The sequence below is a fragment of the Danio rerio genome, chromosome 6, assembly GCF_052040795.2.
Source record: "Danio rerio strain M-AB ecotype USA chromosome 6, GRCz13ab, whole genome shotgun sequence".
In the NCBI taxonomy this organism is placed as follows: Eukaryota; Metazoa; Chordata; class Actinopteri; order Cypriniformes; family Danionidae; genus Danio; species Danio rerio.
Window position 1 is genome coordinate 11,995,001 of NC_141026.1, and position 20,276 is coordinate 12,015,276.

The window sequence follows — 20,276 nt, forward strand, 5'->3', positions numbered from 1 at the left end:
TTTAGCAGGAGCCGCCGGTTTGTTGCTGAAATACGTCGATCGTGTCCTCATCCTCCATCTCCAGCTAACAATCGAAAACGAGAAGATGCGTGAATATAAATATTAAATATAATATAAAGGTGTGAAACTATTTGAATTGGTGTACACTAGCGTACAATGGTAGATTTGTTTATTATAATGATACGTAAACCTTTATAAGATTAACAATGCATCAACTTACTTATTAAATCATATTTACAAGTTAGTGTATCAAAAAACAATTGGTATCCTTCAGAAAAATTTTTACTGTTTGTTTTTGATTATTTTGACATTTTTCAGTCAAGTTACACACAAATTGATTTCCAGAGTTAACTAGGAAAATTTTTATTGAAACAAAGCAGATATTGATATTTAAATTGATATTTAAATTAATTGAACCCTTTGACTGCCCCTCTACCAAACAGTTGACCATGTTTTTACAGTTTTAAATAATTACTGTTAAAGGCTAGCAGTAAATCTAAAGAATGACTGTTTTAAATAATGGTTTACACTATACAGCATTACTGGTTTCTAAAAAAAATAATAAAAAGTTAGTATTCAAACATGTTTTACTTTAAATATTTTTTTAATAAATAGGTCTTACACTTCACATTTTCAGATTTTCACAGTGTATGTATTAAGTCTGGTACTTTTACCTTAAACCAACATATCAAACATTTGGTAGAGGTTGATATTTTAGAAATTATGGGATGTGTTGAAAAAAAAAAATAAAAATAGCGACATTAGGAGTCAAGAAATGCATTCCAAACATTTTTGTAATTCAGAATTTTTTCTTGGTGGGGTAGTTAAAGCATTAAGTACCAAATCAGAAGGCTGAAAAAACTATATGAAAGCTGAGAATTAAAAAAAATACAATTAGACTATGAACAAAGGTTGATGCTGAAATATGAGAATATCACAAATAAATAAATGTTTATACATTTTAAAATGGTCCTTTGATGGACAGAGAAAAAAAATAGTACTCACCTGCGCCGGTGTGTCTGTCTCATTAATCGGTTGTCCGTCAAATCTAAATCTAATCTGTCTTATTGACAACCCCTGAAAGAAAAAAAGCAATGTTATAAGTCTAAATTTAAGTGTATTACATAATGAAAAGTTGTGAAATTTAAGTTTAATTGATTTGTAAAATAATTTCCACAGCACAGTTCAGGAACCACACTGACAGTAAACTGTATGAACCACATGGACATCCCACACAGCAGTGCTATGGTTAAAATATTTTGATCTGATTCTTACCTGTCTCTCGCAGTACGCTTTCATTAATTTACTGAGTGGCGTGTGCCTTTTAATTTTGAACTGGACGACTGAGCCATCCTGCCCCGCCACCTTCAGATTGATGTGGTCGTTTTCCGTTTTCACTCCCTCCTGAAACAATAACAACACAGAGCATGTTTGAGAAACTTTAACAATTAAACGGTGTAAAATGTACAGATATGTAGCGCATAAAACAATTACATCTGAGATCTATACCTCTATGGAAAATTGTGCTAGGCCCTTGGAACATTTTTAGGAGGGAAAAGACTGAAGAGGAGAACAACCAGGCCTAGTGCATGCTAGTTATAAGAACTAAATGATTTGATGAAAAATATAGAACAACGTTAAGTACATCCTGGTTAAGTATTAAAATACCAGCTGTGGTAAAGAATATAAACAAACGATCTTTAAAAAGACACGCAAATACGAGAGAAAATATTAGCCGTCTAGTCAAACATATTGTTGCGGCGCTGTGCGCCATTTTTAAGCATTTGACGCAGCGAGGTGCAACTCAGAACTCAATAGCCGTAAAAGATAGATTAGTCAAATTAAACTTTTGATGTTGAATACGTTTGATTGACGTAGAAAATACACTTCATCCGTTTGTTTACAAACCAAACAATGGACAACCATTGAGTACGACGACGGTTTTATATTTCGTACCGCTCTTCTTGCGGCATTTTCTTACGCCAGTGGCGTAACGTGGCCGGTCAGCGCCACTCCGCTCTCACAAAGAAAAACCCGCAAACGCCGAATTACACCAGGGCAAGTGCGCGGTACATACAAATAATGGCTTACTTTGAATGAGCGCCTGCGTAACGCATCGGTTTAACTAAACAGTAACAAGAATATTATCATATAAACCGAAAGCGGATGGCGTTTACAAGAAATGAAGACAATGATTGCGTGCCGACCGCCTTTCTCCCGCATAAATGCGCAATCTGACTATCGCAGCAAGGTTGCACAAAATGAAACTGGAGAACGGCCTCAAGCGGCTCGTTTTGAGCAAAGCTGAACAACACAGTATACTTAAATATTGGATGCTTACCTTAGGCTTGTCTTCGGACATTTTTGCAGGTGTCTGTCTGTATTACGGAAATAGATTAGAACACAAGACGCGCTCTCCACACTGTAGAGCAACACAGCTGCGGACGGGGACGCGCTTTCCTTTACCTACTTTATCAACGATTGGTTGGTTTCTGGTCACGTGATGTCCACGAGAGCGCGCAATACTCCCCATGGATAATCAGGCCTGTGCTTATGTGCAGTTCAGGTTTTAGCATCAAGACTTAAGGAATCAGTTAAATTTAAAAGCACTTATTGCTTTAGGAGGTACAAAATAATAAAATAGTTTTGTTATATTTCCTATTTTGTACACAGTGCTGCTCGGTGTTTTTCTGGTTCCGTTTGTGTAATCTGATGGAGACGAAACTGTCAGGTTTCCTATCCCACATGAAAAAATACTGCAATATGTTACAATAAATAGCATAGTGTTTTATATTTACACTGCATAGTATTGTATGTGTAACTGCATGCTGTAGTATTAACTATCGTAACTGATAAACTAATAGTGTGGTATACTTATATTTTACTACAGTAAACTGTGGTGTTTTTATGTATAAAATACATAGTAGTAGGAAAGTTACAGTATTGGAAGATTTGTTTATATAGTTGTTGTACCACAACATCTATATACTAGAATTACCTAAACAGATCAATTCAAGCATTTAAATACATTTTAATATTATACAAGAACACTCAAGATGAAATTACTAGCTCTGCCTTTAGACGTACAGTATATGTGTGTATGTCTATGATATATGTACTATGTCTGTATCTTGTTAGGACACAGTCAGAGAACACCAGCCAACGCTTACTGATGCAAACATTTGTGTATTTGACATCTGTACTATTGTGTTTATATAATATTCATTGTGTCTCAATATTGGAAAAATGTGCTATAAAAATTATCATCTGCACATTTTTTAAACAACATTCTCATGCATGGAGAAAAAAACATTATAAAAAAACACAAACACAGACAAACTTGTTTTGTGGGATAAGTGGTGTAATGTATTTTGTACACTAAAAAACACAACTCTCAGGAAATCTGTGGCCAATTTTGAATATGAAAAGAAATTACCATTAAGTATGATTTAAAAAATTAGTTTTGAATTATGAATGATGTCCTTATAAATCACCTTAAGCCCTAGGCCCACATAGAAATCTGCGCCCATAAAAAGGCAGGAATTTTATTAACAAATCCATTAATCTTCATTAATTTTAGACATTGATATATCGTTTTTTAGGAATTAATTGCGATATTTCAAGTGTATTTAAAGACATGAAATAAAACCTCATTAATTCATTTACCTTAAATAAAAATATAACATTACACTGATTTCATTTTGTGTGTGTGTGTGTGTGTCACCCCAAGATTTGGTGTGGTCTCTTCTGGCGACCCCTACGAAAAATTTCTAGGGGCGCCACTGCACACGAGTAGTAGTAGGCCTGCCTTTGTGTTCAACCAGTGATAATATACAGCCACAGCACTGCTACGACGGCAAAATCGTGTATGTATATATATATATATATATATATATATATATATATATATATATATATATATATATAAAAAATCAAACACGGAGAGACTAAAAGTAAAAACCCTTTTGTATGAGGAACTACTTTCTTCTGCCATTCCTTCACATCTGCTGCTGACATCAGAACAGCAGAAGTTGTTACTAATTCACCAACATCACTTTAGAGGTAGCATTTGAATGATTCTCTAGCGTAATGTCTAAAGGGACGACAAAACAGGAGATTTTGTGACATTTTAAGATTATATGGCTGAATGGCATTAATCAGTCTAGAGATATCTCACTACAGTATTACAGTCTACAGTATTTCTCTGTTGCAATTGGGATATCACAATAATTAAACCCAAAAAAGCAGCGCAATCATTACCAGACTGCTGTTGTGTTTGCGATAAGGAAAAACACTAAACACATTCGGGCATTTCTTCTTTCTTTCTGCCAACACAACACATATTCCTGATATGTGAGTCCCATCTCACACTCAATAGTATAAATACAGCACTACAACATACAAAAGAGAGAGATTGATTTAGAATATCACTCACCAGTTTAATAAAGTTTTGATCAGCAGTAGAAATTACGCTGTTTTAGCTTCTAAGGCACGTGTCAATTACAAGGCCCGCGAGCCAAATGCGGCCCGTCATATTGAGACGCAGGTACTGTTGCGCTTTACCATACTTACTTTAGACGTTAGCATAAAGTTACACTAAATGTAAACAAGGTAAAATATTCCTGGGACTAGCACAATGTCAAAAAAATGCAAAGTGGACTGCGAATATCAACAATTTCAACCAAGGTAAAATACTCATGTGATTTATATAGGCTACCATTTATCTATAATAGCCAACTAATAAATATATTGCATTAATTTTTCCATTGAAATCCATAAGTTCAGTTGTAGGCATCGACAGTTGACATGGATCATTTCATGATTAGGTTGCCTTTTTAAAGCTAAAAGAATAAGTTCAATATTACAAAATCAGAAACCATCTTTGCTTGTTACAATGTGGTTTATCAGTTGTTGGCGTTTTGTTTTATCATCAGTTTTTTCTGAATATGAGATTGTTTTTAAAGTAGACTACTGTTCTATGCCATCTTACTGTACTGTTTTATGCTTATATTAGAGACCTTGTTATATGTTTTGATAGAGATAAAACCTTACTATTTTGATAAATGTGGTTTAAAAAAAGTGTAATAGATGTTATACAGTTGTTCATACACTTTTATTTTCTCCAATTAATAATTTTTTAAAAATGTGTATGTATGGCTTCTGTTCTGACTTTACTCACAACACTCAGCAACACTTGGCCCCTAGGTTTGGATTTAACATCCCTGTTCTAAGGGCTCATTATGTGGCCTCTGTCGCCATCTTGTGGATGGACATCTCTGGCCTGCTCAAAGACAGGCTAATGGCTGCCGACGAAACATAAATATTTTGAAATAGGCACTGTCCTTATGAATAATGTGCGTAGTTGTAATCTAAACAACTACATTCTTAACTAATAAAGTCTCAAAACTACATCATGTTGTCCAACAGCAGCAATACTTGGCCGCTTGTTGCTTTATGTGGGTTGGTCGATTGTTGTTACTGACAGAATATCCCACGGCTATCAACCAAAGAGATTCAAGAACCAGACAGAACTCTTTTAAATATGTATGTCGCACTAAATATGTATAAAATATGTATATGTTTAAAATATGTATAAAAACTTTAAAGAAAAGACAAAAAAAAAGCAGAGAAAAAAAAGCAGAGACTTTTAATTATATTTATTCAAAATAAAAAATAAACCAATACACTGCATGAACAGCCATTCATGAAGCTTCTTAAAATGTGTGTTCTGCTATAGTAATAAAGAAAACAGTCACGGACTAAAGAGTAATCCTTCACTCTGTTTCAAACCCAGCAGAATGATGTTCATATGACTTCACATGAGAGTGAGGTCAATCCACAAAGAATAGTTCAGGTTTCATTGTGACGAGCCAACGTTTTGTTCTTCTTTATACAATGACATTATGATCAACCACAAAGTGTGAACAGAAACTAAACAGCACAATCAGCATGAGAATGTTATGATGAGCAGATAGAGTTGAAGTCAGAATTATTACCCAATTTTTACCCAATTTCTTTTTAACGGAGAGAAGATTTCTATTTCTAAACAATAGTTTTATTAACTAAATTCTAATAACTGATTTATTTTTGCCATCATGGCAGTACACTACATAATACTTACTATATAGTAGTTATTAGCTTAAAGTGCAATTTAAAGGCTTAACTTGGTTGATTAGGCAGGTTAGAGTAATTAGGCAAGTTACTGTAATGATGGTTTGTTCTGTAGACAATCGAAAGAAGTATAGCTTAACACGGATAATAATATTGACCTTAAAATAGTTTTTAAAAAAATAAAAACTGCTTCTACTCTAGCCGAAATAAAACAAATAAGACTTGCTCCAAAACAAAAAATATTATCAGACATACTGTGAAAACTTCCTTGCTCTGTTAAACATCATTTGGGAAATATTTAAAAAACAATACAAAATTCACAGGAGGGCTAATCATTTTGACTTCAACTGTATCGTGGGATGTGTTTATCAGCATTTTTTCTCTTCCTTAATGATTTTCAGACTAGGAAAGTAATAAACAAGTGAACATTTGTACATATATGATGAATATTTTCATGGCTGTTTTAATTAACCTGTGAATGGACACAAAGAGTTTAGTTGCTAGACAGATACAAGAATCTGATTGTGGAAAATTATATAAATAAAACGAAAATGACTTAAAAGGGATAGTTCACCCACATATTAAAATCTGTCATCGTTCACTCACCTTTCACTTACTCAAAACCTATTCGAGTTCCTTCTGTTGATAACAAAAGCTGATTGCTGGCACCCATTAGCTGTGTCTCATTTCAGAGGCTGCATCCTCCCAAGTCTCATTTCAACAAAATTAGAAGGCTCCTTCACTTGCAGCCTCAAAATGTGTCCTTCATTTCCCAGTTAATGAAGGATACAACTGGTGGATCCTTTGCGGCCTCAAACATCCCAAGATTCATTGCGCTAATAACGGCAGGATGTTTTTAAAAGAAAACTCTGGATTAAATGTATGAATTAGGTTTTATTTTACTTGGAGGTCTAAAAACATGTTAAAAAACAAGAAGAGTATGACATGTCTTGCTAAAAGGTGATTTACGTCTACATGTATGGATCAAAGGAAATATATTTCTAGCTTTTGTAAACCTTGCTTTGCCTTCAGATCGTTTAAAATACGCTTTAAAATCACTTTGGAAAAAAGAAGTCATTACAAATTTTATTACCGTTTTATTACCGGAAGCTGTTACAGTTGCCTGGTGGCGAGATCTGTCCTCTGTATAGGCTAGATGGTCTCATTTCAAAATGCTCGTTTCGGCCAGTGTGGACTTCAAAGGACTCACCTTTAAAGTTTGCATCCTTCCTTAAGGGTGCAGCCTCTGAAATGATACACAGCTACTGGCTTCCATAGTAACTTTTTCCCCTACTATGGAAGTTGGTGGGTCCCAGCAACCAGCATTTCTCAAAATATCTTCTTTTGTGTTCAACAGAAAAAACATCAAAGGTTTAAAACCCCATGATGGAGACTCAATGGTGAGGTCATTTTCATTTTCAGGTGAACTGTCCATTTAAAATGAATTCTTCGGTAAAATAATCACTTTGAGCTCATTTTTGTGGACTGTTATCCTAGGCAGCGGATAATAAAAATATATTTGGCCATAAAATAAAGCACCCAGTATATTTTAGTTGGGGTTGTCGAATCTGGCGTAAGGACTTGCCCTGCTGAGACCTGAAAAAGAAAAGAATAAATGTATATAAATGTAACAAAATACACACATTTTACATATAAAATCCATCATAAAGACACTTTTATAAATGTTACATATTCACACCAATGAGAGTTTACTACAGAAACACAAGGGGACAAATTGCATGTACACCACTAGAGGGAGCACAACTTTCAAACAAAAATCAATCAATACATAAAATTTGACTAGTAAGAGGAAAAAATACTGACTTTTACATAACATGCTGCATTTTTTAACTCACTTCATGCTACATGTGTTTAAAAGTTTAACAGTAGGTTATAGTAATGACTTTTGGGCATTCTGCCAGCATTATAACCACTTAAATGTTTCCAATTTCTTGCAGACTCACCATATTTTTGACGGATCTCATCGTGCCTAATTTTCATCTCTGCTTTCCTGTGGCGCAAGAACACAAAAACATTCATTCTTCCAATCGCATGCACACCTTACAGGTATGTTGACAGTCAGTACCCATTACAGCTGTAAAACAGGTTTCTCAGAGGTCATCTTTTGTCACATCTAAGTTCCTCATAACAATATCATGCATAAGCCTTTGCTTGTGCGTATGCGTAAGAGCAGACTTTTTATAGCCTATTAAAGCAGCTTTTCAAAAACTGATATGATCTCGTATCTCCTACTGTCTGTCATTACTATTTTGACTATACAAACGTTAATCAGTCTTACCTCTGCTCTTGTTTCGTTTTCGTCTTGTCGACCCGTCGATTAAGTCTATTTTCATTTCGAGAAGATCTGTGAAAAGACACATCATTTCCAGGATTTAGAACTAGCCTTCCTTAAATGATCTTGAGGTGTCTTTACCGCTTTTAGAGATTTGGGAAGAAGCTATTCACATTTGAAGTAGGCTAAGCATATACAACTGAGGTTAGAATTATTAGCCCTCCCGAACAGGGCTGGATTAAGAACATATTGGGCCCTGGGGCTACAGCCAAAGACATTAGAATACACAAGAACTGTCACTCGTATCTTTTCCAATGGGGAAAATTGTAACGGTCAATATGGTGGATAAAGCCCCGCCTACTAGTACAGAAGCAAATCATCCATCGCAATATAGCAAACAAAGCACGCCTTCTATTACAGGAGCCAATCATCAATCGATATAGACTAACAATACTCCGGGGGAGGGGCTCGGCCCAGACATGAGTTTCTGCAGATTTTGTGGGATTTAGATGTTTATAAATGAAACTAAAGAGACAGTTGTTGTTTAATTGTATTCGTGATTCTTAATATGAAATTTAATGGTAAGCTTGACAGTTCTGGAGAATTTGATGTTTCCCCATTCAGACAGAATGCCCAAGCATACTGCCCGAGAGGTGTTTCAAAGATGGCCCCCGAGTGAAATGACTTGTCTTAAAGGGACTTTGCTATAGAAAACACAAGGGCTCCGTTTATTTTATCCCGTCCAAAGTTTTTTTGGTATTACTATTATTAATTTGCTTATTAATATTGTTATCTAATTTTCCACTATTTGATTTATATTTGATTATTATTAATGTTTTCTTTTTTACTAAAGTAGGTGTACATTTATTCATTCATTTTCTTGTCAGCTTAGTCCCTTTATTAATCTGGTGTCGCCACAGCGGAATGAACCTCCAACTTATCCAGCAAGTTTTTACGCAGCGGATGCCCTTCCAGCCGCAACCCATTTCTGGGGAACATCCACACATATACACACTCATACACTACGGACAATTTAGCCTACCAATTTAGCCTACATGTACCGCATGTCTTCGGACTGTGGGGGAAACCGGAGTACACGGAGGAAACCCACGCGAACACAGGGAGAACATGCAAACTCCACACAGAAACGCCAACTGAGCCGAGGATCGAAACAGCGACCCAGCGACCGTCTTGCTGTGAGGCAAACGTACTACCCACTGTGCCACTGCGTCGCCAGTAGGTGTACAAGCTTACAAAATTAATCATATAACATAAACATCAAATGTTACACAGGCAGCAAAATCAGTAAAAAACAAACACATTTGCAGTACTAAATGAGTGCTTTACAATAAATACTTTAAATAGGCTTCTCTTTAAAAAGTTTCAACTTTAGCAGAGCAGAAATCCCTAAAATGTCTTTCAAACCCATGCTTCAAATTTCCCATTTGGTCTTGAATCAATCAATGACAGTAGGTTAGCATGTTTCCCCCCTCAGATATACTGTCTGATGAAAGCCAGCGCCAATATTTCATTGCTCCAGAATTATTACTGTCGTTTTATAAAAGGAGAAATTCATTGATTTAAAAGTTTGCTTTCTAACTGGTTTAGTTAGACTTAAACCATGTATTTTCTTGAGGTAGATACTGCGATGGACATTTTGATAACTGTTTGTGTAGACTATTTGATTTGGTATTGTTTATGATAGGGCAGGATTGCGCCCATACAGTATGATTCTGCCTATCCCAGCTTCTCTCACGTCAAGTTACTAACGGATAATGTTTGAATTTCTTTTTTTTTTCTGCAATTTCGCTCGGCTAGCTTACCTTTGACTAGACCAAAATAAGAAACTGTAGTGGGAAATAAGAGACTTTCTTGGGAAAAGAACAGGACATCTTGACACACTTACTGAAGACTAAACAGGGATATTTAAAAATGAGCTAAAGCAGCTCCGAGCCATAGTTTAGCGGCGTCTGTTTTTGAACAGCAGCAAGCTGAAAGGAATACTTCACATTATCAACATGCAAAAGCGTAATGCAAAGAAGTGTTTCCTGCATCATGGCGCAAATTAATTCTTCAGCCGATCACGGGCCCCCTCCTTCTGTGGGCCCTGGGGCTTCAGCTGCTCCTGAATTATTAGCCCCCCAGTTTATTATTTTCCCCTATTTCTGTTTAAAAGAAAGAAGGTTTCTTTTCAACACATTTATTCTGTAGCCAATCTAGAAACAAATCTTGCTTAAAGGGATAATAATATTGACTATAAAATAGTTTAAAAACTTATTTTATTTTAGCCAAAATAAAACAAGACTTTCTCCAGAAGAAAATATATTATAGGAAATACTGTAAAAAGTTCCTTGCTCTGTTAAACATCATTTGGCAAATATTTGAAAAATTAGGAAGGCTAATCATTTTGACTTTAACTGTATGTCTAAAAATAATTACAGCCTGAAGCAGGTGACATCAGTTGAAAGATAGCTAAATGGAGGGTGCGCCCTACTGTATTTGTCAGTTAACAATGTGTTGCAAAATATCGAATCCAGCTTGTGTGTTCAGACTTACCCAATGTTCTCACACTTGCAGCAACAGAATATGCAAATCAAAAACCCAATGATGAGTAGAGCTGCAGCCACCGACAACGTAATGATCAATATCTGGAAATTCACTAAATTTCACAAAAAAACAAAAGAAGGAAACATGTTAAATAGTGATCACTGTAATGTTGCTATAATCACACGTGCTTGTCCATAATATGAATAACTGTGGTTAGTTTTTAGTATTTGTTGAATTTGATAGTCTAGTGAAAGGACTAGAGATATTCCTTATAGTGCTTGTTTATGAATGATATTGTTATTATATTTAAGTGTCCCACTTGCCTAAATAAATTCCAATAATTCTTTAATTTGCTACATAAATATGCAATAAAAATGATTATTACACAAATAAACAAAAAAAAATTACAAAAAAAAAACAACAGCACACATAATTTTTTTAATAATAATATTTATTTCATTATTATTATGGGTTTATGAAATAAATGTAAATATTTTAAAAGTATATATTTATAACAATTAACAATTTCAAAACAAATTTCTAATATTATTATTATTTAGTTATTACCATACTGTTGTCATTACACAGGCCATACATAAAATACTCACATACAGCGCCACAAACTATTTATGCATTCATTTTCTTGTTGGCTTTTAGCTTTATTAATCTGGGGTCACCACAGCGGAATGAACCGCCAACTTGTCCAGCATATGCTTTATGCAGTGGATGCCCTTCCAGCTGCAACCCATCACTGGGAAACATCCACACACACTCATTCACACACATACACTACTGACTATTTAGTTTACAAAAATCACCAATAGCACATGTCTTTGGACTTGTGGGGGAAACCGGAACACCCGGAGGAAACCCACGCGAACATGGGGAGAACATGCAAACTCCAAACAGAAACGCCAACTGACCCAGCCGAGGCTCAAACCAGTGACTTTCTTGCTTTGAGGCGAACGTGCTACCCACTGCACCACCGTGCAGCCTCATTATTATAATTATGGGTTTATAAAATAAATGCAAATATTTAAAAAGTATATATTTAATCATTTATTTCAGATTTAATTTGAAACTAATTTAAGCAATACAACATATGCCGTGCATTCCTAATATTATTATTATTTAGTTATTACCTTACTATTGCCATACCTACATTAAATAGACAATACATTAAATATTTACATACAGTCACTGGCACAAACTAATCAATAATAAATTGATCAATGTTAAATGACCATTTAAATTGAAAATCACAATAAGTTTGTACTGAGATATATGTTCTTATAATCTATGTAGATCTTTTGTAGATGTACAAAAGAATGAATTAAACAGACAGTGCAAAGGATTGGATAAAAGGCTGGGAAAATGTCATGTAAATAAATTGTGGAGTAAAAAAATCAAACAAACAAATAAATAGACAATTAAGGATAAAGTGAACAATACTTATTAGTATAAATAATATGTAGATATTTGTGCAGATAAAAAAAATGTGTAAAATGAAAAAGTGTATTTGAGGATTAGGCTGAGAAAAAAAACGTAAAGATGAAAATTAGTGTTTAAAAAAATTAAAAAATGTAAAATATATATATATTTCTTACTTGAGCAAAGACCCCATCGAGCATCATTCAGTGGACAGAGGGAATGGGGAGGCAGGATGTTTTTGGCTGGGTATGTAATGCAACGCTTAGTTGTCCGACACCATAGACACTTAAAAAATAAAATAAAAAAAGATTGTCAAATACATTCATCCACTGTATACAATCCAAATCTATTTCAAATTCAAATCAAATTTTAAAATATGCAGATGACACTGTGATTGTAAGCCTCTTCCAAGGAGATGAAAATAGTCATGGTCAAATAATGGATCGTTTTGTTCAGTGGTGTGAGGAGTCTAATCTAAAATTGAATGCAACAAAAACTATATGATATGATTATTGATTTCAGAAGGAATCATACAGTAGCTGAGGTGATTAATATCAGGGGTCAAAAAGTAGAATGTGTGGAGAACTACAAATACTTGGGTACCATAGTTGACTAATCTTTAAACCTTAAGGCAAACTGTGATGCTGTGTGCAAGAAGGGGCATCAGCCCCTTCATTATCTCAAGAAACTATCACGTTTTCACATTGGCCCCAAAATGCTTACTCTTTTCTATCATGCTTTTATAAAGTCTATTCTATCCTTCGCTCTGGTGGCATGGTTTGGAGGTCTATCTCTCAAAAAAGAGAAAAAACTGAACTGAACTGAAGGTTATAAGGTGGTCTAGCAGGTTGATTGGTGAATCACATTTGAGTATTGAATTTTTACAGATTGCCCAGAGTATTAGTATCTCTCATCCTCTGATGAGTTTATCTTGCTCCCTTCAGGTCGAAGGTTTTAGATGCTTTTTAGTAGGACAAAGCGGTTCAGGAATAGCTTTGTCCCAACATCTTATTGTCGCTCTGAATAAATTGTGATCTTTCATAAAGTACTTTACTTTGTATGTGTATATGTGGGTAAGTATATGTTTGATTTAATTGTTTGTATCAAATGCCAGACTTTGCTGAAAATGAATCTACCTACGGGTACTAATAAAGTCAACTCAACTCAACTTAAGTCCAATGTGGTTTTGTTTCCTGACAGTAATAAACAGAAACAATATTGATGATGATGGCAATGACGTGAGCAGAGACGAGTTATTACACGGCTGACACTGACACACACGTCAGAAGCTCCTAGAACAGCTGTGTCTGTGTGTGTGTGTGTGTGTGGGTGTGTGTGTGTGTGTGTGTGTGTGACAATTCTTTTTGTTTGTTTCGTAACAAATGTGTCAACTTCACAAGCTACCTGCCCTGATATGCTAAATATGTCCCACAAAACAAAATATTGTTATGGCTTTCATTTCTTTCTTGTTTATATATGTAATGTGGCTTAGACAATGTGCATTGTATTAAGCAGATGTTCCATAGAAATAAAGATGACTTGACAAACTCCATTCTTATTTTTACAGCTAAAACAACAACTATTTAAATATCTTGATGGACCTGATGGTACTCTGAAAAAAATCAGGTTTGATTTGAGTTCATTTCAGTAGTTTGAAACAGTTTGACAAAGCAAATTTTAAAAAATGTTTGGTCTTGCTGGTAAACTCATTAGAAGTCTCTGACTCTTTCTTTTGTTCTCTTAAAAACACCGGAGGGCTGATTTATGTTTCAAATATAATTATACTAATAAAAAAATGGACACTGTTTTTTCAGGTTGAAGCCCAGGGATACACCAAGTTGACGTCAAAAAACTACACTGAAATAAATGATTCATTCTATTTACTACATTGGTAAGGTAAGTGGCTGCAACCAATTTATTTGGGCTGAATTTAAACAACAAAATTAAGTTGAACATTATTCAATTAAATTTTTTGTTTAAATTTAGCCCATATAGATTGTTTGAAACAATATTGCAAATCTGAACCAAAAAGCTGCACGTGAACAAACCAGAGGAACTACAGCCCAAATAATGTAGATTTTGCATCTGCGTGAAAGGATGTATCTTTGTACACCTGCAGATGGCACTATCTGTATTGTCATTCTACAAAGTGAACTAATGCTGCACACATACAAACCATAAACAAAACAACATTTACATACATTTTCACTGTATTTCCAGCCTGATCTCACGAGGAAACTTAAGTATTTTACGTTTTGTCAGTTTAGTGGCTAATTCGTATAAATTTGAGTTCAGTCGCACAAAAATGTACGATTTTAAAAAGGAGGCGTGGCACCTAACCCCACCCCTAACCCCAACCTTTATTGGGTGATGAGCAAATCGTACTAAATTGTACGAATTAGATCGTATGAATTCATACGAATTAGCCACTATATCAAAAAGTTACGAATTGCCGTGAGACTGCGTTGGTATTTCTCACTCGGCACAAATGGATTTACTTGAGCAAATGTCTGATATTCTAATAATCCTTACTGTTTGTAAATATTTAAGAAAAAAGACAATATGACAGCTGGATTTTGTCTCTTCAGTTTTTGTTCTCACGCTTTGATTTGTACCCAATTTGCAGCCAATCAGAGTGCTTTCTTTAATTGACGCATTATGCCGATTCTACATGCTGAAACCCCCTCTAACGTGAAGCTGATGAGAGGTGATGTGTGGTACAGGCTAAAGAAACTAGCTTGAGAGACGACCGTCGACTTATTGTGTTAGCCCTTTTAGCCGCTTTCATTAAATGGAGATCATTAAATCTAAACCTAGAATTCTTCCAAAGCTAAAAATTCTGTCATTAATTACTACATTATTACTATTAACCCTCAAACACAAACTTGTTTGAGTTTATTTCATTTGTCGAACATGAAGGAAGATATTTTGTAGAAAGCTGGAAACCAAAAACTATAAAAAAATTTTATATGCAAACATTTGCTGTAATTAGATCACTTCTTGATTCTTGTTGTTTTCTCACCCGTGTCATTTTGTTTCTTCATTTAGTCAATATTAATGCAAAACCTACACACATATTTGTCTGAATGCCTCTTAACAGTATATATGATGTTAGGATGATTGCAAATACATTTTATACTTATTTTACCCTTATTTAGCTAGTTTCTATTTCAGAGGTCGCCACAGTGGAATGAACTGCCAACTATTCCAGCATATGTTTTACACAGCGGATGCCCTTCCAGATGCAACCCAGTACTGGGAAACACTCATATACACTCATTCATACACACACACACACACACACACACACACACACACACACACACACTCATGCACTACGGCCAATTTACTTTATTTAATTCACCACATAGAACATGTCTTTGGTCTGTGGGGGAAACCAAAGCACCTGGAGGAAACCCATGCAAACAAGGAGAGAACATGCAAACTTCACACAGAAATGCCGGGACTCAAACTAGCAACCTTCTTGCTGTGAGACGACTAACTAACGACGTGCTAACTATTAAGCCACCATACCTCCCTCCTTATTTTTTATGCCACAATAATCAATGCCGCATAATGCAGTTTTGTCTACTGAATTGTTATGTCACAGAGTAAGAAACTTCAGATTTAACATTGCTTATGAATCAATAATTGCTTGTCTTTAACAAAATTTTAAAGAGAAGATGGAACTATCAACAATAGCTTCCATCACATAAACTTGCAACTGCTATCAAAACACCATGATTTGTACTAGTTTGTCATCATTTACACTTTTGTTACTCTGTTATTTAACTCTTACACTATTGTGTTTGTCCCTTCAGTACAGTTATTATTTCATAATTCCACTAATCAGCATAATCTCTCTTTTTTTCCTTGTGTAAATGTTGTGTACAGTAAAGCTTCTGTGCTCCTATTGGTCAATGTCACAGATGTGATGGAACCGGTCATGCACAGTAGTACTGGAAAAAATCAAAACCTGCCAGTCTTTGTTTTGGGATATTGTGTCAGACAGGATGTTGACTGTTACACAATAACACACCATGCAATATATATTGTTTGATTTTAGCATTCTGATACCAATTGTGGTTTACAAATCACCACAGCATCCTACAAATCAAGCCAAAACCAGCTGACATTGTTTAGTCCGACCCACCATTATAGTAACAGTGAAGCTTGCTTTAGCAAACAAGTGAAAGGTTAACCTTAGTTACAGGTGGCCTTCAAGGCACTTACGTGCCATGTGACAGAATGTCTCAAACGACTTGGAAAGTCTATGAAGCTGTAAACATCCAGAACAGCCCAAACCGGTTCCACATCAGGTTGAGAAAAAAAATCCAGCCATTCCGGCTACTCCACACATTCTTTATTTCCTCAAGACTGTGATTGTTCTTACACCTTTTCCAAAGTCAGATTTAAGCACTTTTCAAGCATTTTCCAGGAGCTGTAACCCAGCTCAAGCTCTTCTGGTGAACGGTCATGCTGTTACAAAATCACCATCTTTAAGGTCTGTTTTCTTTAAAAATCAATGATCTTTACTGCCTGATTGATATCTCAGACGCACTTCATTAAATTCCATTGATCCATGCCATGTCTTCAAATTATGAAAAATTATTTTACCACAGTATTTTCAATGGAGTTTCTGCTGCTCATGGCGGCACTTGCGTTAAAACTGCTTTTCATCTTTGCTTTTGTACAATTAAATTAGTGCTTAAGTCTATTTAACTTAATTTATGCTGTAAACTATGAAACCCTATGAAATTGAAAAAAAGTCACATTAAACTTTCACTGGAAGTTTATTTGCGGGTGAAAAACATTAGCTGTGCATATACCCCACTGTAGTAAATATACGTACTTCTTCGTCTATTATATCAGATGCTATTTGTTAAAGGATTCTAGAGTATGCTTTATTAAGGAAAGACTATACTAAGCAACATTTATAATGGCTTGTTTACCCCAATGCCATTATCAACATTGAAATGCTGCCATTAATCATGTGTCATCTTAAATGTAGCCTATATTTATTTTAATAAACTCCAAATGTTGAATATGTTATTTATTAAATTATTTGGTAAATTGAAAAATATAAATTCAGTCGGACAAATTATAAAAGCCAAACAATAATCATGTAAATAAATCCAAAATCTAGGCACTTTAAAACCTTGAAAACACTAGACTAAAATCCAAGCATTTTAAGGATATCCAGCACCTGTTTTTTGTATTGTGCTTCTCTGATGTCATTTATACAGTTCATATCTTCCACCATTTTGTTGTTAACATGTTTCACCTCAACTCAAATGTTTGTGAATTAAGTTTGTGGATTAGCGACTGAAGTTGTAAAGAAAACTTTATCTTCCAACACCTGAAAAGCGTCAATTAAAAAGAGAATATTTTATCCAAACTCACATCCACATAGGCCAAGCACTCCTCACAGCTGGTGCCATTCTTGCTCTCACAGCCTAGAAAAGTGAGAAGTGAGAGAAATAACGTAAATGAATGTAGACAGCTTCCTGATTTTACACAATCAGTTCAGTCAAAAACAACAACAAAAGTAGTAATAAACCATTAGAAGTTTAACTCAAAGGGATAGCTCATCCAAAAATGAAAACTTTGTCAGCATTTACTCATCCTTTAACTGTTTCAAACCTTGATGAGTTTCTGTCTTCTGTTGAACACAGAAGACATTTTGAATTTGACTTGGTTCTTGTTTTTCCTATTATGGAAGCTGATGGTTACAGGTTTTCAGCTTTCTTCAAAATATCTTCTGTTGTGTTCAACAACTCATAAAGGTTTGGAACCACTTGAGAGTGAGTAAATAGTGAGCAAGTTGAATATATATATGTATATATATATATATATATATATATATATATATATATATATATATATATATATATATATATATATATATATATATATATATATATATATATGTATGTCATTCTGTGTTCCTAGAAATGCTCTTTGGTGACTATATATAAGGCAACAATTAGACCTTATGGGACAGGTTGCCTTGGCCATGCTTAGTTACAGTATGAAACTAGACCTAAGCAGTATGGGAAATCAAAGCAAAGCACTTGTTTACTAGTAAAACATTGGTCTTCCAAGAAAATATACTGTATATACGCTTAGTTACTATAAATACAGTAAATTAATGTCAAAGAAGGCTTGCAAATTCTTGCTTACATTGTCAGTTATAAATCTGTATGTAAATTCAACAAGTTTAAACTAGAGACTCCTAATACATTAGACACGTTTAGACTGTAACATGTTGCCTTACTTGGATGTGGTGTTGTTGGTATAGTTGTAGACTGAGTAGTAGTCTGCGTTGTCGTAGTTGAAGATTGTGTTGTAGTAGTTGAAGATTGTGTTCCTGTTGTGGCTGAAGACTGTCCTGGAGACGTAGTCAAAGTCTGTGGTGAAGTTTGTGTTGTAGTATTTGGAGAAAGTGTTGTATTCTGTGCCAGCGTTAAACACAAAACAACGAGAAGCAGGAAGACAGGAGCCGCAAAATTCATTTTCTCTTCTTTAAATGAGCGAATCGCTAAATAAAACAGACTTTTTACGGTTGAGTTGTTATTAATATTAACAGAAAATATCTCCCTCAGTCGAGCCTGAAACTGTGAGCAGGTTTGGTAGTTTTGCTTCCCTTTCAACTTGCAGAACAGCTTTTAGAGATTAAATTACAATACCTGCTCCGGCGAAGGCGTGGCGCATTTATATTAAGTACACAGTGCACAAGATGCGTGGAAATCCTCCTCCAATGGCGATGGCCGTCTTTGAATATTAAGTAGTTCGTGACGTTTTTTAATATTAACTCAATGCCACAAGAACAAGAGGTATTACATATTTCAATAGTTTTCTGAAAGAGAAAAATATAAAGAGAATATATATATATATGTGTGTGTGTGTGTGTGTGTGTGTGTGTGTGTGTGTGTGTGTGTGTGTGTGTGTGTGTGTGTGTGTGAGTGTGTGTGTGTGTGTGTGTGTGTGTACATGAAATAAATGTTTTCAGAGCATTACATGTTTTCAGTTTTTTATGTTTTGTGATTATTCTAAAAGATTTACATATAATTTGAAGTAATTTACAAAATGGGAAAAGTTTGGTTTACATTGAGCCCACTTTTCTTATGTATATGTATTTTCCTAATAACACATATGTGAAATATTAAGTTCCAAATCTTTCCAAAATATGTTTTGCAGGATAAACTCTGTTAATTATATTGTAAGACACTTCTTTAATTTTTTTATTAATGCAAAACTTATGTCAACTTCTAAGCTTTAACCCAAGAAATATTAGTAGGTCATGACGTCGTGTTCAGGGGCAGATTTAACCAATAAGGTAAGCAACCTTTGCATCACCCAGAGACTTTGATTAATCTTTTTTATGATTGTGAATTTTCAAAAACAATTTTTGGGAAGATCTATCATTGTATGTCCAAAAAAAAAAAAAAGGTTTTAGTTTTAGTTAGTAATTTGACCCCCAAAGATGTTATTTTTTTTAATTTTGTTTCAAACAATTTATCCGTGGACTTTTTAATGAATCTTTAAATTTTGTTTGGTAAATTTCATGTTCATTAAATAACACTAAACCTTGTTTAAAGGTTGCTTTTATAGATTTTGATTTTTATATAGAATCACTCAAATATATTAAGAGCGAAAAATGTAAAAATACAATTATTGTGGCAAAGGAGCCGGAGTTAATTGATTATTAATCTTACTGTCAATTGCTTAGGTTAAAATAATATCATTGTAAAGATCTCTATGTTGAATTGTCTTTTAATTTGTTTAATTTATGTAATTTATTTTTTTAGTTTATTTTATGTTATTAGTTACATTTGTATATTTTTGGATGTCATGTTTAAATTGTATATTTGCTGTTGTTTAATAAAAAAAT

The 20,276-nt window shown here is 34.4% G+C and overlaps 2 protein-coding genes across 2 annotated transcripts in view; both read right to left on the bottom strand.

Annotated features, from left to right (window-relative positions):
* sumo3a (small ubiquitin like modifier 3a) overlaps positions 1-2,533 on the bottom strand; it is a 3,578-nt gene extending 1,045 nt beyond the window's left edge. The window contains 4 exon segments of the mRNA NM_213124.2: positions 1-64; positions 1,006-1,077; positions 1,276-1,404; positions 2,342-2,533. The exon segment at positions 1-64 is cut by the window's left edge and continues 1,045 nt beyond it. Coding sequence (NP_998289.1) covers positions 2-64; positions 1,006-1,077; positions 1,276-1,404; positions 2,342-2,362 — 285 coding nt within the window. The 5' untranslated portion in view covers positions 2,363-2,533 and the 3' untranslated portion in view covers position 1.
* Positions 2,534-5,642: 3,109 nt separating this feature from the next.
* pttg1ipa (PTTG1 interacting protein a) lies at positions 5,643-19,043 on the bottom strand. The gene is given in 7 exon segments (NM_001326362.1): positions 5,643-7,707; positions 8,076-8,122; positions 8,411-8,476; positions 10,961-11,063; positions 12,559-12,667; positions 17,786-17,838; positions 18,660-19,043. Coding segments are annotated over 7 exon segments (663 nt in total). The 5' UTR covers positions 18,898-19,043; the 3' UTR covers positions 5,643-7,660.
* Positions 19,044-20,276: the final 1,233 nt, after the last annotated feature.